General features: G+C 35.5%; 1 protein-coding gene and 1 long non-coding RNA gene across 5 annotated transcripts; one reads left to right on the forward strand and one right to left on the reverse strand.

The window, feature by feature from the left end:
- Window positions 1-2,188: 2,188 nt before the first annotated feature.
- LOC133876980 (probable LRR receptor-like serine/threonine-protein kinase At1g06840) lies at window positions 2,189-21,554 on the forward strand. Of its 4 annotated transcripts, none has more exons than XM_062315210.1 (21): window positions 2,189-2,677; window positions 2,998-3,171; window positions 5,835-5,985; window positions 6,315-6,386; window positions 6,566-6,637; window positions 6,891-7,034; window positions 7,164-7,235; window positions 7,334-7,405; window positions 7,612-7,686; window positions 12,451-12,519; window positions 12,649-12,717; window positions 12,872-12,943; window positions 13,122-13,208; window positions 13,294-13,362; window positions 13,484-13,977; window positions 19,189-19,314; window positions 19,540-19,661; window positions 19,764-19,974; window positions 20,103-20,340; window positions 20,662-20,812; window positions 20,927-21,554. In XM_062315210.1, the coding sequence occupies exons 2-21, from the start codon at window positions 3,060-3,062 to the stop codon at window positions 21,227-21,229; spliced, it is 2,781 nt and encodes a 926-aa protein (XP_062171194.1). In that variant the 5' UTR covers window positions 2,189-2,677; window positions 2,998-3,059; the 3' UTR covers window positions 21,230-21,554. The 4 variants fall into 4 exon arrangements, with proteins under 4 accessions (XP_062171194.1, XP_062171196.1, XP_062171195.1 ...); XM_062315211.1 differs by lacking the exon at window positions 2,189-2,677 and adding an exon at window positions 2,744-2,823; XM_062315212.1 differs by lacking the exon at window positions 19,189-19,314 and having other exon boundaries at window positions 2,193-2,677.
- LOC133876982 (uncharacterized) lies at window positions 7,863-11,319 on the reverse strand. Its single transcript, XR_009901627.1, has 4 exons — window positions 11,149-11,319; window positions 11,007-11,071; window positions 9,370-9,465; window positions 7,863-8,142 (listed from the first exon to the last, which is right to left on the reverse strand). It is a non-coding gene; the product is annotated as an uncharacterized LOC133876982 (long non-coding RNA).
- Window positions 21,555-24,017: the final 2,463 nt, after the last annotated feature.

The following is a 24,017-nucleotide window of genomic DNA, read 5'->3' on the forward strand; positions in this document are numbered from 1 at the left end:
ATTTAGAAATAAAAATAAATTCAAACATGCAATTAATCAAAACAAAATAAATAATAAAAACGGTAAACTTTAGAGATTAAAAGAAATGAGGCTGTGAAACCCACCTCACCTCTCTTCACTCTCTTCAAGTGTAGGGCAAGCTTTTCTTCTTACTTTTCTTCTTGCACTTTCTCTGCTCCTTCAGTACGGCGCTGTACTTTTTCTTTTCTTTTTTCTTTTTATTTTTTTCTCCCCTTTCTTATCTTCTCCAGATCGTTAACAAAAGTCTTCATATATTATTTAATGCATTAGACTTCTTCTTTTTTTGGGTCCCGCAGGTGCTGCAGTTCGGTTTCGGTGCCCGGCCGGTAGCCTGCACTGTGCACTGCCTCTTTATTTTCCACTTTGACCTTTCTCTTCTTCTTTTCTTCAATTTCTTTTGCTTTCTTTTGTTCTCCTTTTCTCCAGTTTTGTCTTCTCTCTTTTCTTTGGTCCCAAGGAGACTCCAACAGCCATGCTTTTCATTTTACTTTGATTTCATTTTCATTCTCTTACTTTGCTTTGTTTTTGTTTTTTTTTTTTTTTTTTTCCTTTTACCTCCTGAAATTATCATAAACATTAAAATAAGGCAAAATATTAAATTACAGTAAGACTAAGAGTTTAACAATAACAAATTAAGGAGTTTGAATGTGTAACATTCAAGACCTATCACTTCTCAACCAAATTCAAGAAAGAAATAAGTAAAAGATAAATGAAAGAACTACAAAGTTTATGTCATGGACAAAGAAACATTTATGTTCTTGAAATAAGGACATCATCGTGTGTGAGAGTTGGGAGATGGGAGAAGAAAGGAAAAAAATGTGCTATGATCATGTGAAAGAGAAAGGAGAAACAAAATTTGTGAGAAAGTTGGTGAGTGAATATTACTCATTAAAATTGATGAGTATTTTCACTCACTAAAACTTGTTGGTTAAAGTAGTGAGGCTGTTGGGAGTAATTTTTTTTAGTGTTTTCATTAAATTGGCTAACCAAAATAGCTAAAAAGATATTTTGGTGACATTACTAGGAATGCTTTTAAAATATACTTTTTGAGTTTTTTACCAAATTTTGGTGAAAATTTTGAAATAGAGAGATCATTAGGGATGCTCTAATTTCTCTATTTTAGCTTTTGCCAAATTTTACTCTAAATTTAAAAAGTTTGATGTAGGAAGTTTATTAAAGATAGTAGTTAACATAATAAAAATAAATTTTTTAGCTAAAATTTGAAAAAAATTTAGAAAGCTCACTATAAATGCTCTTACATTGAAACTTCCCGTTTACATGATAACTACAAGACTAAATAGCCATCCACTAGCCCCATTACATAACCTACCCAAAAATGGCCAAGGATAACTACCTACTAACCTGACCTGCTGACATAAACATTGATGGATTAAGACACATACCAAACACCTTTTGGGCTTGTTTGACAAAGTAATGTACAGGATAGAGTGGTAGGTTGTTAATTTTGAAATTAGTAAAAAGTGATGATGTGATATAAAGTAAAAAGAATTTGTATAGAAAAAAGGAAAAAATTTTGTATTGTAGTGAATTTTTTTATTTGAATAGTAATAAATAATTGATGTGATATAAAAAGTGAAAAAAAATTGAAATGTTTTAATGTTGATTGGTATTAGAAAATATGAAAAAGTAAAAAAAAAAAAAGTACATGAACAGTAACCCACATTACTGTGTTTTGTTCAAGTGTTTAACAAACAAGGCCATTAATAATTAATATTAGGCCCATAGCAGAATTCTCGAGTGTCCGTAATGCCAACCTAGTCAGAAAGATACCACCGTTTACGTGTACTCAGGGCTAGTTTGGCAAGCTATTCCCACTCTTTTTTTATAAGAAATGATAAAAAAAACTTCAAGCGCACAACAACCATTTGGACCCCACCTCATCTGCCTTGGGAAATGTGGTTGTTGTGCACCTGAAGTGCAACAATTACTCTCCTTTTTAATTGTCTTTTTTCTTGTCATGAACAGTAACTCTAGACATGCAGGCCACCTATTGAACCAAATCCTGCTGAAAATTTTCTCTCTAACTCGCTGTTGCCTTTCAATCTTCAACTTCACTTTTTGTTATTTTTTTATCTTTCGTTTTTTTGAGTCAAGGTCTTCTATCTGACTTAGTCTTCAACTTCACTTTTGCTTCCTTTTTTTTTTTTCTTCACTTTTTCGTCGCAATACAAGAGCCACGCCTTCACGCCCTTCACAATGGTCCATAATACCTTTGCAGTAAGCTCGACATATCTCCCCTCATTTCTCTCGTCACATCTTCTCCAGTAGGTGGCCAGTGGTAGTCCTGACCTACCGGGGCTTGCTGCGAAGGTATTATAGACCATGGTGAAGGGTGTGAAAGCGTTGCTCTTTTATTGCGACGAAAAAGTGAAGCAGGAAAAAAAAAGAAAAAAGAAAAAGAAAGTGAAGCAGCTCTTGCATTGAGACGAAGAACGGAAGAAGAAAAAAAAAAAAAGGAAGCAAAAGTGAAGGTGAAGACTAAGTCAGAGAGGAGACCTTGACTCAAAAAAATGGAAGAAAAAAAAATAAAAAAAAAAAAAACAAAAAGTGAAGTTGAAGACTGGAAGGCGAGTCAGAGAGAAAATTTTGAGCAGGATTCGGTTCTTGGATGGTTTCTCGCCCAAGCTGCCCCAAGGTAAATATTAAACAGTAGCGGCCATAACGTAGATGCTTCCATCATTCTAATAGAATTTCAGCTTTTCAGATGTTGTTCTAGTATGGGTTTCTCAGTTTTTCTCTCTTGTCAACCTTAATTTGCATGATTTGATCCAAGTTTGGATGGTTTGTTTTTCTTTAATTATTTTGTTGCCTAGTAGTTGGAGCTTTTTGCTATTCATACTTGAATGTGAATTATTTATTTGATAATTCATTTATTTCCCAGTGCTAAAAGCCAGTAATCATTTTATTTTTTGGAATTCAATTGCTTAAGTTCTTTTAGCTGTTTCCTGTTAACAGGTGGTTCCCAGTGTTGGGTACTAAAACAAATTTGAGTGTTCTGGCCTTCTGTTCTGTGCGTTATGTTGATGTATCATCCTTCAAGAGCTTGGACGTATGGACTGCTTATTGTGGCATGCTTGTCTTGGTCTTCACTGCTTATTGGAGCACAGTCGAGTACCGATCCCTTGGAAGGTCTTTTTTTTTTTTTTTTTTTTTTTTTAAGTTAATGATTCACAGCTTCTTTTGGTAATCAAACTCTTGAGGGGATGCTTGTTTAGAGGTCTGACACTCTGCATGGAGCCGTGCTTTATTTATTTATGTACCCTGTAAGCTGAAGTAGCTAAGTAAAAGTTCAACAACCGCTACACCGCCGAAAATGAAGGATTTCTCTTTTTTATTTCCTTTCCCTCCACCTTTCCCTTTCCCTCATCTTCTCTCTATTATACGCTTTCTTCTTCTACGCGCGCTGGTACCTCGTCCGCACGCGCCGCCTCCAAATCCGACGACACCGACGTGGCACCAATCTCGTCTTTTACATGGGCTCCGCCAACCCCGACTCGGACGCGACCGTCCCAGCTCCCACGCACGGCCTCGAAGCGTCCGTCCCTCAAGTCCACACCGGTCTTCGTCTCCTCTTCGATTTGTAACCAGACTGATAAAAGCGTCCAAAAATAAAAAATAAAAAACGGTGCGATTCACATGCTATAGAAAGCTCAAGAGAAAAGACGCATCCGCAAAGGGGGCTGATTACGGTTTTTGCACCGACACCTTTCCGAGCAGCTTCCCGGAGCTTACCCCACAGGTGGTGCCTCTCCGGCCGGTGTACATGGAGATCTTCACGGATAGTTTCCCGGCGACTATGTACTTCCCGGAGAGCCTCTCGATATCGGACTTGCTCAAGTGAAACGTGGCCGCTATTGTCTGGACGTGGCCGTCCGGGAACTGGTTCTCCGGCGGAATGAACGGAACAACGGTGGTTTGCAGAAACACAGCGACGACGACGGGTGCACGACGGAGCGAGCCGGCTTGGACGCGACAGGGATCGTAAGGGCCAGATTCCTGACGATGGGGCGCACGAAAGGGCAGGGATCCATAGCTCCTTTGTGAGTAAAAAATTGGTAGCTTCCTTCAGTCTAAAGCACATTGCGCACTGCCAACAGAAGCACCAAAGCCTGCCTTCCTTCTATTTTTCGCCCTTTTTGTTTCCAAGTGGTGAAACGGGAATGAACAGCTCAAAGGATATTAGACTGACGTCAGGGGGTTTTACCAAGAGCACCACTATTTTTCTTAAAATAGAAAAAATTTAAGAAATTAAACCATTTTTTTTTCTTATACAAAATTTCCTTTATCTTTTCCTATAGATTAAAATATTATTTTCTTTTACCTTTCATTTATTTATTTTTGCCTTTTCTTCATCTTGATTAATATACTCAAACCCATTGATCCAGGAGATAAAAAGAGCGATTTCGTGAAACCCATGCCCAATCTCCGTGGGTGTTACTGAGCCGTCCCTGGCAAAGCCAGAGGAGCCGATTTCCAGTGAAATTCGGCGGTTTAGTGACGGCGAAACAGAGGAGATCTGATCCTCCGATGGGTTGTTGCCGACGGTGACCAAAAGACGTGATTTTGTGGGTCGTCGGTGGGCTGTCGGAGGACGCAATTTTCGACGGATCGAGGCTAGCTTCCGACGACGACGTCAAGCACCAATTCCTCTACCCCCATCGCTCTGCCTTCCACATCAACGGTTCCGTGTCCGAGTCTGAAGCCGATTTTCAAGATCCAATTTTCAGGTACCTCATCCGCCCTCCTCCTCGGGATCGCCATCTTCCTCTACTTCTGGCGTCGGAGGAGCCGTGAGTTCGCCAACGACGAGTAGTGCGTGTTTTCTGGACGCGTGAAGAGAGAGCCAAAGAGGAGAGATGAGAGAGAGATCATTTTTTCATATTAAAATAATGCATTAGGAAGCTACAATGCTACCCAATGTATTGGGAAGCACTGTTGCTTCCCAAGAATGGTTATCTAAGATAGGGTAGTTGCTGTGGCTTGATTTTTTGTCACTTTTTTCAAATTTTCCTTATTTTAGGGAATAGAACTACTTATAGGGAATCTGCTACTAGTGCTCTAAAGGAAGAGAATTAGTTGCGAATAGGCTGGATTTTTTTGGGAGGGGTTGGAAGACAGCTAGTAACAGCCTGGCAGCCTACTGCCGGTGGGATCGAAGTTGATGCTATCTGCTAATTAATTCATCTTTTTGATTTGTATATGCTACTCATGGAAGGAGGGTCGAAAAATATGACAGTTAGAAAAATGGCCAACGATAAAAAGTGAATGTTGAAAAATTTGTGTTAGAACAATGACACCGTTTGAAAAAAAAAAAAAAAAAAAGAAACAAAAAAAAGTAACAAAAAAATAAAGCATATTTAGATAATATAAAATTAAAAATAAATTATCAAATGTATTGTGCCTTTTAAATTTATTTGCTAAATTAAATAAAGTGAGTTTTGATTAGGTATTCTAAATTGAGATATACATAAGTATTGGGAGTCCATATATCAAATATTTGAATAGTGATGCGTATGTTTTAGGGTTTTTTTTTTTTTTTTTTTTAAAAAATTTTTACTTTACTTATTTATTTATATTTTTTTCAGCGTTTGAGCTGTAGTTGTTATTTGAGTGTGCATTCTCAAACTTGGTTCTGCTAACAATATTGATATATATTTTTAAAATAACTTTTCTTTCGTTTAATGCGAAACCCTGATAGTAGAATTGGAAAAACATGAGAACCAGCAAAGCTTATGAACTTTTTAAATGTTTATGTTGATGAATTGATCATTGACATTTGTATTAATTTGCAGTGACAGCATTGCGGGCCATCAAGGCAAGTTTGATAAATCCAAAGAATCTGGGTAATTGGGATCGAGGAGACCCATGTACATCAAATTGGACAGGGGTTGTCTGCTACAGTGCTATATTTTCATATGATGGTTATCTACATGTTGACCGATTGTATGATTTTAACCTTTCTTTAGCATCTAATCTATTAGCCACAAGTATCCTGATTTTGCTAGAAAAGATCACCGACACGTCTTAATGAATTTGAAAATCTATCTCCATGATCTTTTCATTTGTCCAGAACTAATCATTTGTTATATTATTTATTGCCTACAGACTTGTTAATTAAATTAGGCCAAGCATTATATAGTATTTATGCTAGCCAAAAGTCCAAATATAAGATTATCAAACTTCGATAAAACTTGGCCTTAATTTCATGTGGGCGTTTTCGAAGAACTGGCATTGGTGCTTTAATAATTTTCCTTCGGATCTCTTCTCTGCAGGCAACTACTAAGAATGAATTTGTCAGGAATTTTATCACCGGAGCTTGGTCAATTGTTGAATATGAGAATATTGTAAGGCAAAGCATTTCTACAAGCCACTTTTTGTGCGACAAAAATCTTTATCTAGCTGCATCAAAGTTTTCAGTTGCCTCTTTTACTCGATATTCTGGTACATTGTTATTTTCCAGCCTGTGATGGCATTTGATTTACTTATCCTGCTGATATATGTTTCTCTATCTATTCTGTTGAAGGGACTTTAGGTGGAACCAAATAAGTGGGAATATACCGAAGGAGATAGGCAATATCCAATCTTTGGTACATTTGTAAGTTGATCAGCTTTTTCTGTTGGACAGGTTAGATAGTCAATATTTTTATTAGATGATTACATGCTTATACCATTAAGAAATGAAGACATGCGACTAGTTCATATATTTAATTTTAAAGCATTTGATTCTAAATTATATAGGAGTTAGTCCTCATGTGTGAAGTAATTTACTTTATACGTTGGCATTGTTCTGAATACTTGGTATTTTGATATTGAAGAATAATTTCATATTTAATATTATTTGTTTTCAGGTTTCTGAATGGAAACCAATTAACCGGTCCCTTACCTGAAGAGCTAGGTTATCTTCCAAATTTGGTCAGAATACATATTGACGAGAACTCCATATCAGGACCAATACCCACATCATTTTCAAACCTGAACCGAGCGAAGCACTTGTGAGCATGTTTTTGATGTTATCTTGTCTAAAAGCAATTCTGCAATGATCCCTTTTTCTTTTTTTTTTTCTTATTTTTTTTTTCTTTTGTCTTTTTATTTTATTTTTTTCTTTTGCCTCTTGTGAACAGTTACATGAACAACAATTCGATTAGCGGGCAAATCCCACCTGAGCTATCTAGATTACGAAATCTTTTTCACTTGTAAGTCGGTACTTAATCACATTCTCATATTTTATAATTAGTCATACATCAGTACAATCTCTGAGATTAGTGACTTTCATCAACTCTGTTACATGCAGCCTTCTTGATAATAACAATTTATCAGGGTATCTTCCACCAAACTTTTCCGAACTGCCAAATTTACGAATCCTGTATGGTTTCTACTTCCATGAACATAAGTACATTTATCACATAAATGTTATGATATTTAAAATACATGAATTGTTGTCTTTTGCTTTTGCTTCTTATCTCTAAAAAGTTAATAATTTCTAAATTTTCCTTTTTCTACGCTGTAATAGTACTTAAATACTCTTTTTGTCATGTTTCTTAATGATTTTATTTTTGTTTCTTTTTGCAGTCAGCTTGATAACAATAACTTTGATGGGGCTTCAATTCCACCTTCTTATAGCAACATGTCTAATTTGCTAAAGTTGTAAGTGCATATTGTGACGACCCGTTTTTTTTTTTTTTTTTATACAAAACGTAAAACGAGTCATCGCAGTGGCACGACTACGTGTCGCTCAGCCAACATATGGCACATGCCCCATAACATGTACCTGATAATCAGAGTATAACATACATCTATCTATGCAGCGGAAAACATAAATCTGAATAGCGGAAATTACAACTTTTACATCTATCACAAGTTAATTACAACAAAGAGCCATTTAACATCTATCTGTTTGAGTCTTATTAACACTATAACAATAATGGCTTAACAAATAATAAGTGACACAAACGTCACAAGCCATACCAAACCTATAAAATAGTGGACAACCCGTGGTCCGACCATTACAACTGTCGCGGCGAGCTTCAGTCATAATATCCCAAGCACACTGCTATCGACCCATCGACTATACCGAAGTACCTGCAGCCAAAGAAACATCATCTACACGGTTGTGGTGGTATCCACATCCGCATAGGTGAAATAATGAGTTCACCGCCTTAGTATACCTCATACTAAGACCTCAGTGGTATAAGACTAACTGAGTTTTCACAAAGAACCAACATCTATTTATTTTTAGTCGTGCGAGCACTATATTAGCCACAATTTACCAATAGCTAATGCAGCAAACACCGACTATTTAGAAAACATTTAAAACATACTATATAGCTGTGAACATATGTAGAAGTTCCAGACATCCCTCCTTGGAAGTTTCTACATATAGACCCCTCTATAATAATACTTTTCACCGGTCGCTTGGACATATGTGCACACGATCACTCCATCACAGATATCACGTATACACATAAGTCTTCAGCAAAGAACATGGCATCTTACCCTTCCATACTAGGATAACATTGTCAACGGCACACTCGCAACACCATCCCTAATCGTATTTCAGCTTCATGCCTTGAACGTCAGTAGATCATGAAAGCACTAGAGTTAAAACTCAATCATGCTAACACGTCTTTCCTGAAGAACAAGAACAGTCAACCTTCTTACTCATAGACATACCATTACTCGCGCCTGGACAGTCATGTATCCATGTACTTTCAAGTTCAATGTATGCTATTAACACATCTAGCAAAACTACTCATAACATAAAAACCTCTCTCACAAAACAATGCTATAATGCTATGCATGAACTGGGGCTGATACTGTTGTGCTGCTGATACTGATACTGCTGATACTGATACTGTTCTGCTGATATACTGAGACTGCTGGTATGTATGCTCTATACTACATGCTCAATGTTCCGTGCTTGACCAGTATATATTTCCTACTGTGTCACGCTGAAATTATGCAGTTGTTAAATCACGCCCTCTCAAAACAAAACAAATCCAGCATTTTACCCAACACTTTGAAATCATTCAAAACTTAGTTTCTTTATCAAATCTACGCAGTTTCAACATTTCATGTTCTCAAACAATTTGCATAATTTAGATCTCAACCGCAAAGCATACTCAAAACACTTTAAATCAATTAACACCTTTCCCTCATGCATCAATTCTTAAACATCATTGATAATATTTGAACATAATCGAAACTAATAAATCATCTCAAAGCATATACATTTCATCATATGGTTGGTTCGGTTTCATAAACCATATATATTTTTATCAATCCAATACATATAAAAATATATATTTTCTCAGTGAGTGGAATACCCACCTGGCTGCATTGGACTCCAACTCGAACACTCCTTGGACTCTAGTCACTTGGACTCTACATTGGAGAACCCATTGAAGTCTCCAATATAACACGATCCTGCAAACATTGGTAGCATTAGACTATGCTATTGGATCACATACTCTATGACATCCTAACTACCCGCGTGCTCACACGTCACATCACTCGCTCCTAAAGCTATCTAGATACTTTAAGCTATTATTAGATTAATCATTCATTGTTGTTGTACTACCTTAATATTACTAACAATTTTTATGGCTTATCATGCACTTACTAAGTTAACAATATTTATACTTAAGCCATATCCACGTATTTGTATACATATATACATACACATTTACAATGCTTAAGCCTAACCAATAATACACTAAAACACTTAGTGTACATGGATAGATGAATTACGTAATAAGTTGTCTTGTTATCGTTAGTAACTATTAAGTTTTATAGTTAGTTTATCCATTTGAGCTAGCTAAGTTTATTCAGCCCGTATACATATATATGTACACATATATGTATAAAAGGCTACCGAGCTATGCACCACTTCATAACGTACTTAGGTATTTTATATTACATAGACAAACGCATTAATTATCTACTTACACTAATAGATGAATTTGAAGCCTATTTATGTATTTCCATAATATCACTATTTTATATTTGTTGTCTTAAGGCTATTTGGATAATTTACCATTTTAAAGCATTCTCATCTAAGCATTACACTTAACACTTAATCCTTGCTAATTACTAGTTATCTATGAAACTCTTATACTTTCATTACATAGATACTTGAGTACTTAAACTATATAGCTCAATCTTATTCAACATGTTATCTTAATAACCCTTATTTCAATTTATGTGAATCTATGTATTTGATTTTAGCCCTCATCTCATTCGGCCTTACCAATATCATGTAATCCAATTTTAACTTCTATCCATAGTTAGTCCTATAACAAGTCTCTATATACACTAACTTCAACATTAAAACTTCAATTATTCTTTAACAACCAACTTAACCAATCTAAATAAATTCAACCATTAAACATCACTGTCAACAATTACCCAAATCAAGACTTTAACTAACATAAGCTACCATAAGTATTAAACTCATTCTCTAACAAATAACCACCAAGACCTAAACTTAATCAACCGATTCCTATCAAAACCCATCAAATCCATAAAACCAACTCCAAGGATACTCATTCGATAATCCTCAACAAAGTCTCTTAAAAATTAATCTCCATATAACACCTAAACAAACTTTCATCCTCATTTAACACAATCTTTAAATTATTAACATCAACAACTCCTTCATCAAAATCATCAACCCAAAATCAGATTTGGATTCCACCAAAACACTTATCCAAATCATCAAAAATTCCAGAACTTACCCAATCAAAACAACTCAAATCATTTGATGAACTCAAAGGACTAAAACACCAACTAAACTACAAAAACCGAAACCACATAAAAACCCAATCTTCACCAACACTTCCAAAATCCATCATAATATCGCTATTTAAAACACTAATAACACTAACCCGTAAGATTTACTTAAGATTAGACACAAGAAATCGCAATTAAAATACATAACCCAAAAGTTAGGGTTTAAGGAAACTTACCAAAATTCACCAAACCAAAACCCATGGTTTGGGTAGTCTTAAGCAAGTTCCAAGTAACCCATTACCTAAAGAAAATATTAGATTAAACTCACATTTCAATAATTTAACCCAAAATTACGAAATCATGAGTTTAGTGTTTTACCTTAAAACGATCGGTGGAAACGTAGATCCAAGTGCAAGGATCACGTTTCCGAAGACGGATCGAAGATCGGACCGTTAGATCTTCGTAGATCGCAAAAATGAGAAAATTTCTCCATCTTTTCTTTCTCTTCTTTCCTTCTCTCGGTTCTGAGAGGAAAAGAGGCATTGCCTCTTATTATTAATATATAAATATATATATATTTCATTGGAAAGGGCCAGATGGCCTTTCCTTCATTTTTCACGTGAAGGGCCACATGGCCCTTCACCTTTGTCTTTCAAAGTGGGGCGCAGGTTGCCCCACTATATATATATATATATATATATATATTTTATATTTTATATTTCTTAATTTCTTTTCTAATATATTTTTCTTTTCTATTTCGTTTTATTTTATTTTATTTGAACTTAAAAACATCACTTGTATTTTCTTTTCATGGCCACTATTTACAAGCCCATAGATTAAAAATAAAACACTCTATTTTATTTTACCCCACTAAATAGACTTATCTTTATTTAATCCTGATAAACTCATTTTATAAACTTTAGTCTCTAACAATTTTCTCTTGCATTTTAAATGCACCTAATTAAGTTTAATTAATTATTTACTCTTTCTATTATTTTACCTCAAGCTTATTTTATTTTGGTAATATAAATATCATCACCTAAAATATAATCATTAGTCTCACCATTTAATAAATACAATTTATTAAATGCTAAATTCCTATTATTTTTTCTGGGTCTTCACACATATTATTATTCAATTTTTGTAACTAGGTTTCAAACGTAATTAAAGGCAGAGCAAGTTGCTAGCCTTGATGTAATGACAGAAGAAGCTATTCCACCCCCCCTCCTAAAACGAAAAATAAAATAAAGAAGAAAGTATTGTCTAAATAAAAATAATATAAGATAGGTAGAGTGGTATTTTGTCAAGAACAACGTATAAATTGGTCAAATATCAATTGAAAAGGAAGAGAAATGGGAATGTTACTCAACTCAGATGTGGAGTGGCTTAAGCTAATTAAGGTGGCATGAAGGCATTCCATTGCAATTTTTGAAACATCAAGTCACTGCTACACCGAACAAGTCAGGGTTTTATATGATTTATCCTTTGTTATTTAATATTTCACATCACTTAATGTAATTTGTTCAGAGTCTTAAAGAGGCAATGTTATCTTAATCAGCTATCACAAACCTTTCATGTTCTTAGAAGCTTTATATTCTTGTGGGATGGCAACCAAGAAGGACCCGCAGTGACACTTCCATGTGAAAGATTGAATATTTGTGTTTTGGTTGACTTTGCCAGGAGCCTTAGGAACTGCAACTTGCGCGGACCAATTCCAGATTTTAGCCAAATACCAAACCTTTATTATTTGTAAGTTGCTTTATTTATTTATTTATTTTTCCTTTTTATAAAGAATTTTCTCTTTATTTTGTCAAAGACAATTCCGCTAGGTACTTATACGTTTTTTTTAAAAAATATTTTATTTTATATAAATTTCAGAGACCTCAGTTCAAATCAGCTAAATGGATCCATACCTCCAAATAGGCTTGCTGAGAATGTCACGACTATGTAAGATTCTCCATCTTCTGAATGACATGTCATCTTCATTTTTTGTATTTTATTTCCATATATTATAAGGACGTGTCTCAGTTTTCAAAGATATATAATTTACACCAGCAATTCCCTTTAATATTGAAATCTACTATTTGAATAATATGCTCAGCTATTTATCCAACAACAAGCTTGAGGGACCAGTTCCCTCCAACTTTTCAAGTCTTCCTCGTCTTCAGAGACTGTGAGTAGTCTCCCACTTACTCTTTCATCATATTGTGTTTATTTCTAGGTTCAATGCTACTGTAAATTGCTTCAAATTTATCTAAATCCAAGTTTCGAATGACTAGTTAATATCGGCCACTGTATTCAATGGTTAATACTATAAATGGCTTTATTTGGTAAATTATTTTCCATTGCAGGTCAATTGCGAACAATTCATTGAATGGCTCCATTCCATCCACCATTTGGCAAAATAAGAATTTGACTTCAAATGAAAGCCTTATAGTGTAAGACCGGGTTGACAATGTCACTGTTTCGTGTGCATGGCTTTCATTCTTCTAAGCTCTGGTTTTTGGCACTTTGATGTTGCAGGGAATTGCAGAATAATAAGCTTTCGAATGTTACAGGCACTACTAATCTACCTCAGAATGTCTCTGTCTGGTTTGGTTCTATACTTGCTCCCCAATTTATATGTCCCAATTTTTCATATGGAAGTTCAAGTGTAATGAAATGCATCTTCAAAATAACGTCCCAATGTCACGTTTTAATTGTTTATTTGCAGGCTTCGAGGGAACCCCTTATGCTCAAACTCCAACCTACTCCAGTTTTGTGAATCTGAAAGTGATTACGACTATAAAAGTCAGGGATCAATAAATGTCACTTTTAATTGTTCAGACTGCCCACCCTCTTTTGAATATTCCCCTACATCTCCTATACCTTGTTTATGTGCTGCCCCTCTGCTTGTTAGATATCGATTGAAAAGTCCTGGATTCACAGATTTTCGTCCGTACAAAGATGTGTTTGAGCAGTACCTGACATCTGCTCTTGGGTTATTTCCTTACCAGCTGTACCTCGATTCATTTACATGGGAAAAAGGACCTCGACTTGGAATGTTCTTGAAGCTCTTTCCTGATTATAGCAAAAATTCATTTCTATTCAATCAGAGTGAGGTTCAGCGAGTCATGAGCAAGTTCACATCATGGGGTATTGTTGATAGTGACTTATTTGGACCTTATGAACTTCTGGACTTCACTCTATCGGACGTTTATAAAGAAGGTTTGTCTCAAAACCTTATCTGATTTTGTTTGCGACAGAGCTTTGTTGAAGTTAGAATTAATGCTTTTTACCAATTGAAGAATCTACAACTTTTTATCTCTAATTTTTGTAACTTATACCTTGAAATCCTTTATACTTGATACATAAACTTAGGCATTTGCATGGCATTATTCTCCGTTATTGTGGTTGTGCATACCGGTTTTGTGTATGTATAAAGCATACCTTTTCTTGTCACCCTGAGTAACATGTGGCATGTGCCTTTGCGTGCAACATTTAAGCGGAGTTAGCCTTTTCTTGTGCTGCCAAATAGCGTTCAAGATAATTTTTAATTTTCTGGAAAATTAAGTTGTGTTTTATATTGACCAAGAAGATAACTTCAAATTCACACCATGTGGCCCTTATGACTTGATCCCACACGTAGATGAACTATGCCTCGATCAGTTATATCTTATTTTCTTGCATGTCCTCATATATGAAATGTATATTGTTGATTGTTTTGATTTTATGTATGCTCATAGTTTTCAATAATTAAAAAAAAGTTCTCATAGTATATATTATATGTATAAGTTGTGTTTTATAGTATGATGTACGTATCGCCTTGTGGGTTTTAGCGATCCAAATTTTCTAGACATCAAAAGAAGGAAGTCTTGGAGCAAGAATTTTGATTTTGAAATTTTAGTAGATTGGGGTTCACCACCAGTTTACGATGTTTAACCTGATCATCAAATTGGATGCGAAATGCGTCATAAACATGTATCGTACACTGTTTGGCTGTGATTGTAGTCAAAAGTATGACGGATATATACCACATGTTTGATAGATTGTTTTGTCAAAACAATATTGGTATTGAAGTTAAACTGGCCATCACTTTTAGATTGAATAACTTTTCTATCAGCATGATAATTAGTGAGATGCTAACTCAAACCTCACTCTTCAAGTACAATTCATGTTGAAAATTATCAACTTGTAAGGAAAGGTGTTATATAAAAGATTGTACTTAAATTATATGAAATATTTAAAATTATAATGCGTTAAATTCTTACTATGCAAGAGATCGAAGTGATCATATTTTGGAAGATTCATAGAAAGAGATCTATTTTTGATAAAATTCTTTGTTTTAATGAATAAGTAGATCAATTTCATTTAACAACTAAAGAACCAAGGTTACAACTAAGTCGCACAAAACCAATTGAAACATAACGCAAACCATAGCAACAAAGGCCCTGTTACAAAGACTCAGCGAAAACAAAACTTATAAAAGAGACAAAACTGGTATCAAACTAGCATGTTTACATTGAGGTTCCATTTTTGACAAAGGCTAAGGGTTTCCCTAGTTTTCTTGAAACTCCTTTTTCCTGATATCCTAGATCGAACTTCCCAAAAAATCAACTTTAAAATCGACTCCTCTGTTTTTGGTTGGCCATGATGCTTTATTTCATTCTTAGCTCTCCAAATCCCATAAACTGTGGAGCGCAACACCAATCTACAAAGAACATCCATCATGGATTTCGATTTCCAGTTTCTGCAACCCTCATTTATCAAAACTTGCCAAACAAGAGGGGGAGCCATCACATTGCATCTTTGTAAACAAGATATCCATATTCGAGAGCTAAAGCTACACTTAAAGAAAAGATGGTCTCGGCTTTCCAAACCATTTCTGCCAAAGACACATTGAGTATCACCTTGGTATCCCTATGTCACTAGTCTGTCCCCTGTAGAAAGACGATTTCTCATAAACAACCATAGGAGAAAAGCCTGTTTCGGTATAGCTTGTGGAAACCAAACCAGAGGCCACCATTTAACTTCTGGTTTCTTCTTCCTCAGGAAATTCCAGGTATCAGAACTTACATAAGCACCATTTCTAGCAATAGTCCATATAGGTTTATCAGAATCACCTAATTGTATCTCTGGGAGCCTGCTTTGTATGTCCACTAAATCATCAGATCTAGCAGGTTTCCAGCACCATTCTCCATTAAGCAATACAGAAGCAAGCTTAGCATCCACTCTACTTTGAGAATCGTAAATAACCCTATAACCATACTTCTCAAAAAGAGCTCCATACGGGTGCCAATTGTCCATCCACAACTGAATATGTTTACCATCACCTACTTCAAACTTAAGGAAAGCTTTGGAAGTATCACACATCTTCAGTAGCTTCCTCCAACTCCAAGAGCAATTTTGGGGAATGCATATACTTCGAAAGCTTCTCCCTTTCAGCAAATATTCTTGAGCCCAAGCAACCCAAAAAGAACCTGATCGTGCAAACAAACTCCATACATGTTCAACATAGCAAAGATGTTCCAAACTTCCAAGTTTTTCAGCCCCAAACCACCCTCTTTTTTTTGGAAAGCAAATCTCATCCCAAGCAACTTTTTCCTTAGCAAACTCTCCATCCTTTCCATTCCACAAGAATCTATTAAATTTTTGTGTAATATCCTTTATGATCTTTTTAGGTAGAATGAATAGCCTAGTCCAGAATACTTGAAAACTGTAAAGGATAGAAGTCAACAGCTGAAGTCTACTAGCAAAGGAGAGAGTCTTAGAAGTCCAAGAATCTATACGGCCTATGATCTTTCCTAAAAGCAACTTGCCAATATGCAGCAGAGAGTTTAGAAGAGATAAGTGGTACTCCAAGATATCTAACAGGAAAGTGTCATTCCTTAATCTGCAAATCCTCCAACAAGAGGTTCTTCATTCTGGAAGAAATTCTAGAGCAGAAAAAGGAGCTCTTTGAAGGGTTCGCCTTTAAATCTGAGAGACTTTCAAACTCCAAGAGAGTTGCTTTTATAATAGTGATAGAGGACAAACTAGCATTAGAGAAAATAAGAAGGTCATCAGTAAAACATAGATGAGTGAGCTTCAGTCGAGAGCATCTATGATGGAATTTAAAACCAGACACACCACCAGTCCAATCCTCCATGATTTTTCGAAAAATTTCGATGGCTATAACAAACAAATAAAGGGAGAGGGAGTCCCCTTGTCTCAAACCTTTTTCCCCTTTGAAATAACCAATCAAAGTACCATTAAGGGAAATAGAAAATCTTGGGGAAGAAATACATTTCTTAATCCAGTTTGTGAACTTCATAGGAAATCCAAAACAAGCCAAGCAATGAATTAAGAAATCCTAGTTCACTGAGTCGTAAGCCTTCATAAGGTCAATCTTCATAGTGCACCTTGGAATTCCTTCCTTCCGATGGTAGTTCCTAACTAGTTCTTAAGCTAAAAGAACATTTTCAAAAATGCTTCTACCAGTAATGAAAGCTGATTGATTTCGACTAATCAATGCATCTAGAACATGGAGCATCCTATTAGAGATGATTTTAGGGATTCATTTGTAGATGACATTACAACAAGCAATACGTCTAAAATCCCCCATGGTAGAGGGATTAGGCTTCTTCGGCACCAAAGTTAAGATGGTAGCATTTACCTCTTTGAGAAGCAAACCAGTATCAAAAAATCTTTTAATAGCAGCAACCACATCATCACCTACGACAGACTAAGAAGACTTGAAAAATTTAGCAGGATATCCATCAGGGCCATGGGCCTTGTTAGATTTCATATTGAAAATAGTAGCTCTGATCTCCTCAATAGTGACATCCTTATCCAACATAGAAGCTCTCTCAGCTGAAATAGATGGAGAAATGAGCTGTCTAAGCCTAGCAGCATTTTCCTTCGTGAAAACCATTTGTTTAGAGACCAAAAGCTTTTTATAAAAATCCTCCCCAGTTTCTTCTATCTTACATGTGTCCTCCACCCTATTCCCATGCTCATCCCATAAATGTGTAATGGTGTTTCTAGCATGCCGACCTTTAAGAAGGTGATGAAAGAAAACATTATTTTGATCCCTCAGTTGGAGCCACTGGTTTCGAGCTTTTTGTTTCAAAAAAGCCTCCTCAGCTTTTGTAATAGATACAAAAGCATGAAGGCATTCTCTCTCCTTCATCATACAATCAGTTCTACCACATGAAGCTAGAACATCTTGTTGAGCCATATCCAGGAAAACTCTAGCTTGAATTTTTACCATAGCAACTAGAATTTTTACCTTTCAAAATAGCCTTAAGGGATTGAAGTTTCATACAAAGTTTAAACATAGGAATCCCTCGAACCTCTTGTTTCCAAACCTTATTGAGCGAACACATATAATCCTTGTGATCCAGCCAGAAATTGTAAAACTTAAAAGGCTTGGGACCAAAACTCACCAAGGTACCTACTGATATTACAGCAAGAGAGTGATCAGAGATACCACCAGTAGGGAAGTCTACACTGATTTTGCCAAACTTGTAAATTCACTCTTCGTTTACCATTACTCTATCAAGCTTCCTAGCCAAAAAATCTGACCCTTCACTTTTGCTATTCCAGGTATAAAAGCAACTATTGAAATTCAGATCTATAACCTCCAATCTATTTAAACAATCCCCAAACTCTAACTCATACGAGTTCAGTCTGTCCGAACCCCACTTCTCAGCCAAGGTTCTCACCACATTGAAGTCACCACAGAGAATCCAAGGATTAGAAGCCACCCTCACCTTCATAGATAGTAGATTTTGCCATAACGGTCGCCTATCAATAGCTTTATTAGCACCATAAACAAAGGTTTGATACCAACAAGACTTCTCCTTAATAGAATGCACAACACAGCTGATACTCTGATTACTTTTATCAAGAATTGTATCATCAAAATCGGTTCTGTTCCAACACACCCAAATTCTTTTTTTTTTTTTCTTTTTTTTTTTCTTTTTTTTTTTTTTTATCTCTAGTCCTGAATCACCGCCTTCTTAAGTGAAGAATCCACAAATTAAGTGATAAAACTCACTTAGAAGAACCAACAAGTTTAAAGGTTAAATTGTTGTTAATTTTGTTAATGTTTTCTTTATCGATCCTACGTACTCCATGCACCTGGCCAACACCGAAATTGACCATATGGGTTTTACAATATTCCCACTTATGACCAAACGTCGCTTTGTGCCATCTTGCTTAGAACATAACAAATATCCCCCCCAAAAATAGGTTGTCATTCAGACGACAACTTCTCCAAGTGGGCTATTTTTTAATTATATATTCATGCCTTCAGCTCTTCTTTTGTTTTCTTTTAGGACGAAGGTGGGGTTGGTTTCACACCTAAACGGTTTCTTAGATTGTAAAACTATTTACAAATTATGATAAATTTAAAATTCAAAATACTTTATTGAGACGGATTTGTGGCTTTTGCAGGGAAGAAGAGTGACTCATCCCGAACTATGATTATAGTTGTGGTGGTTATTGTTTTTGTGGTCTTAGTAATCTGCATCTGCGTCTGTATCTATTTAAGAGTGAAAAAGCGAAAGAAGAAAGTTGAAAGTAAGTTAAAAATGGGTTTCTTGTCCTATTTATTGAGGATTTTGATTCTATAACATATAAAAATAAACAAAATCAGAAAATTAGTACTATATATATATATATATGCTACTTAATTTATAAGTTAGTTCTACGCAATATTGGGTATAAAAAATATTAAATTGATTTTCAAGGTACAAATTTTGCCAATATCTAATTTAAATGTATTAACTTGTTTCTCATGAGAAGCTGTGGATGAAATAATTAGTGTTGAATCATTGCAATTCAACTTTGCTACAATTAGAGTTGCTACAGAGAATTTTTCAGATGCAAATAAGCTTGGGCAAGGTGGATTTGGTGTTGTTTACAAGGTAATTTGGCAATATCGATATCATATATTTATATAATATATCTTTCTTTAATCTTGGATTCTTAAGGGTTACATATAATATATTCAATATGCTTTTCTTCAGGGTATGCTCTCGGATGGACAAGAAATAGCCGTGAAAAGGTTGTCTAGTGTTTCCAGACAAGGTGATCAAGAATTTAAGAATGAGGTCTTGCTAATGGCTAAGATTCAACACCGTAATTTAATCAGGCTCTTGGGTTTCTGCTTGGAAGGAAATGAAAGGCTTCTCATCTATGAGCTCATGCCTAATGCAAGCCTAGATCAATTCCTTTTTGGTATGGTTAAAATACTTCTGCTTAAATGTTGGATTCTACTCATAATGTGTTTTTAATTTAGATTGAATTTCTTCTTGAACATAATTGGATATCTCTATATAGATTGATAAACTTGAATGAATATGTAGATCCAATCAAACGTTTGCATCTAGATTGGGAGAGGCGTTACAAAATCATATTTGGCATTGCTCGAGGACTTCTTTATCTTCACGAAGATTCTCAATTTCGAATTATTCATCGTGATCTCAAAACTAGCAACATTCTATTAGATTCAAAGATGAATCCCAAAATTGCAGATTTCGGCATGGCAAGATTGTTTGTGCTAGATCAAACTGATGGAAATACAAGCAGAATCGTTGGAACTTAGTAAGTATCCTAACAAAATTGATACAAAATTAACAATTAGATTGCATACTTCGTATTATCTATCATATGAGTAACTTAAGTTTTGTTGGAAGACAGAAAGCCTATCAAATGTCTTATTCTCCTATAACTAGAATTAATTAAAAGAATTTGCGAAAGAGTAATGCTATTCTTCACATCAATTTCAAATTAGTTGACTTGACTTGTTTTAAATGGTTTCATTTTGTTTTTCTTAAGTAGCTAAACCTGAAAAACCAAGTAAAAAATTTGTAACATATCTATTGCCATTCAAATAACAATGTTATTACTGATGTCCTCATGCAGTGGATATATGGCTCCAGAATATGCAATGCATGGACACTTTTCAATAAAATCTGATGTCTTTAGCTTCGGTGTATTAGTTCTAGAGATGGTGTCTGGACAGAAAAATAGTTATTTCCTTATAGGGGAAAATTTCGAAAATCTTCTTAGTCATGTAAGTTCCCTTATCTTTGGGTAAATCTTCCTTTTGCCAATAATTGTGGCACTAGTGTTAATGCACATGAAATTGATAGTGGTATTATGTCTTGCCCATGTAATTATCTTGCAGGCATGGCGAAATTGGACGGAAGGCACAGCGTCAAATCTTATCGATCCCACATTGAGAGCTAGTTCAACATCTGAAATAATGCGATGTATCCACATAGGATTGCTATGCGTTCAAGAAAATGTAGTTGATAGACCAACCATGGCTTCCATCGTTCACATGCTTGATGGTCACCCTATCACTTTGTCAGTGCCCTCATGGCCTGCATTTTTTAGGCACACCATTGTTGAATCAAACATGTCATCAAACCAATCCTTCCAAGTGTCAACAAATGAGGCTTCAATCAGTGAGTTATGTCCTCGCTAGTGCTTGATGGAAGTAACAAGAATTCTTCGTTAAAGTCTTTGGAAAATTCACTTGAGGTCCATTCGGCTTAAAGGGCTATGCAATAGGAGTTGCGGATTTAAGGCCTGGACCCATGAGTCTATTTGATTGCCATTCACCATTACCTATACTGCCTATAACCCGCGTTATGAGTTAGTTTTTCATAAAAAGTATATGCACTCTTGTATGAAACTGCTAGAAAAACTTTTATAGTGTTAAATTTAGCTATTATCATTCATCTGACTATTTTGTTTGAGATGCTCTAAATAGGCTATTCACTGTTCACACAATAAAAGTTTTTTTAACATTATTTTCTCTCCTCTCTCTCTCTCTCTCTCTCTCTCTCTCTCTCTCCCTTCGGTCGCTCATCTTGATTCACCCAAACCAGAAGCTTAGGGTTGAATGCTCCGGCACGACTAGTAGAACAGAAAACTCGTCACTTCAGCCACAGCTCCAGCACTTAACGTGGGGTTCCTTCGCCAGTCCCAAGCATAAGCTTTTTTAAAGAAATCTTGGGTTTCCGAGAATTTTGAAATTACAGACTAAGAAAATTTGAGAACTTGTCATTGTAATCAAACTTATCAAAGGTGGAGGTGAGGGCAAGAAATGATCTCCCTCGTCTTCTTACTGACAAACACCTGTGGGGAACACAACAGATGCTGCATGGGCATAACCCACCAAAATTATCACCAACGAAAATCATCAATTCCCTACAAATCCGAAAACCAAACAGACTCCTATGTTTTGTCTTTCTCTCAGTTTCTCTCAGCATGGAAGACAAACAAAGGGGAAAGGAGATTTGGGCAACGAAAAAAATCAGAGGAGGGGGTAGCGTGGTGAGTTAGAGTGAGAGAGAGTAGCCGGGAAAATGAATTAAAAAAAAAAGATTGAAAAAAATATTTAAAGAAAATAGATAATGGAATAGATGATCTGCTAGAGTTTGTTTTGTCTCATTTGTCCACATCCACGCTTTACTGACCAAATTTGTGGACCGGAATTAAATGTAACGTTATCCATTCGCAAGAAGGTACGATCCAGTGCCATTTGGGCTGTTTGGGCATCGACAACGTCTCTGTGACGTGACCCGGTGGAAGGTTGATTGGCCTGGTGGGCTTTTCAAATTGTTCATCACTTCATCTCATCCATTTCACAGTTGATGACTAGCAAGCTCAAAATTAGGCCAGACAGTTTTTTACCAGATCTGTAAACTCAACACGAAATTATCGTGTTAAAATTGAAAAGTTTGACCCGGATTATGATTAACTTTTATATAATTTTAGAGAAATGATTGTTGTACAACTCTTATTCAACTTTATTTACCTAGCATTTTTTTTTTTCAATTTCTTTTTCAGAAAACAATGAAACCACTGTGAAGGAAAATGTTATGTCATTATATTCATACATCAATACAACTCAAATTTTTAACCTTACTTAAAATATGTAGTTGATTGATTTATGGAACGCCAAGGGCCCAATATGATTGAAGATGTTTAAGTGGGCTTCGTGGACCCCTCTGACTAAGGAACTAGGCCCATTGAGAATACCGTTCTTTATCCATTTTTGGGCTAACTTTCAAATCCCTTCAAAATTCAATATAAAAAACCAGGTAGTCAGGTACAGGTAGTGTGTCACATCTGCACAATGACTTGTAGATAGATACGGAGATGAGAGGGGCATGGCCCATGGAGATGGAGTGGGTATGATTTATAGAACATTAGCAGGGTATACCTTTTTCCCTGCCAAAAATTGATTGATCGGAGCGATAATTAATGGTCGATTTGGTTTTGTCAAAAGTATACAATTATGATAAGAAATAAGAAAGCTACTTCTTGATATTGAAATATAATAAGAAAGCTACTTCTTTAGCTAAACTACATGGATCGGATTTTCCAACCTCAGGGGCAAAGAATCATTTCCCCATCTCCGTAACCGTAAGCCGGCCACGAAACTCTCAATATTATTTTATTATTGCGGCTCCCGGAACTCAAGATTCAAGAAGACCACATTAAAAGAAAAGACAAAATAAATAAAAAAATAAATAATCAAATGTTGCCATGAGATATACTCTGAAACTAGAGATTGACAGATATCGGTTTCGTCGGCTTGCATTAAAAGTGGGGAAAAAAAAATCTTATTATGACGTGATTTTGAGGATGTGACAAACGAAGCTTCGAATTGTTAATTTTGATAATTAAAGGCTTGCGACAAATAAGAGTGTGGATAAACTTAGATTTGTGATTTTTAAAAATGTAATTTAAAATAATAATTTTTAAAAACGCAGATAAGCGTTTGACAAAATTACAATTTAGCCTTTAAAATCACAAATTACCCTTTAAAATTCTATGTTTTCAAAAAAGTATCATCTTACATGTGATTTGAAAAGGCAGATCTTCTGCGTACGATAGAATATATCCTTTTAGTGGAGGCATTCCTTAATTATTAGACTGATCCATCTTTGATATCACCTTAAGTCAGATCCATTGGCAACAAAACCTACAAGCCGGCCAGATGTACGTTGTTCATATTAGGCTGATCATGCTTGAGCTAATTTAGGCTTATCGGACCTAACTCAGTTGGGTTAGTAGGACCAAACTTATCATAAATAGACATGTATAAACCCTGAAGATGAGCTGCATCTATAGTATCTTAGCCCATACCACTTGTATTACTGAATCATGAGCTAAGAGAGTGAGGGGCCACACAATCAAATTATGTTAGCCTCAATTGACTATGTCCAAAAAAAAAAAAAAAACACAACTATAAAGAAAAA

The sequence above is a fragment of the Alnus glutinosa genome, chromosome 9 (genome assembly GCF_958979055.1).
Source record: "Alnus glutinosa chromosome 9, dhAlnGlut1.1, whole genome shotgun sequence".
Classification (NCBI taxonomy): Eukaryota; Viridiplantae; Streptophyta; class Magnoliopsida; order Fagales; family Betulaceae; genus Alnus; species Alnus glutinosa.

Bases quoted from the DNA above. Each gene is read 5' to 3' on its own strand.
- LOC133876980 (XM_062315210.1), top strand. From the start codon at position 3,060: ATGTTGATGTATCATCCTTCAAGAGCTTGGACGTATGGACTGCTTATT. The intron at 7,687-12,450 runs GTAAGTGCATAT...TGACTTTGCCAG, and splicing joins ATGTCTAATTTGCTAAAGTT to GAGCCTTAGGAACTGCAACT. The intron at 19,975-20,102 runs GTATGGTTAAAA...ATGAATATGTAG, and splicing joins CCTAGATCAATTCCTTTTTG to ATCCAATCAAACGTTTGCAT.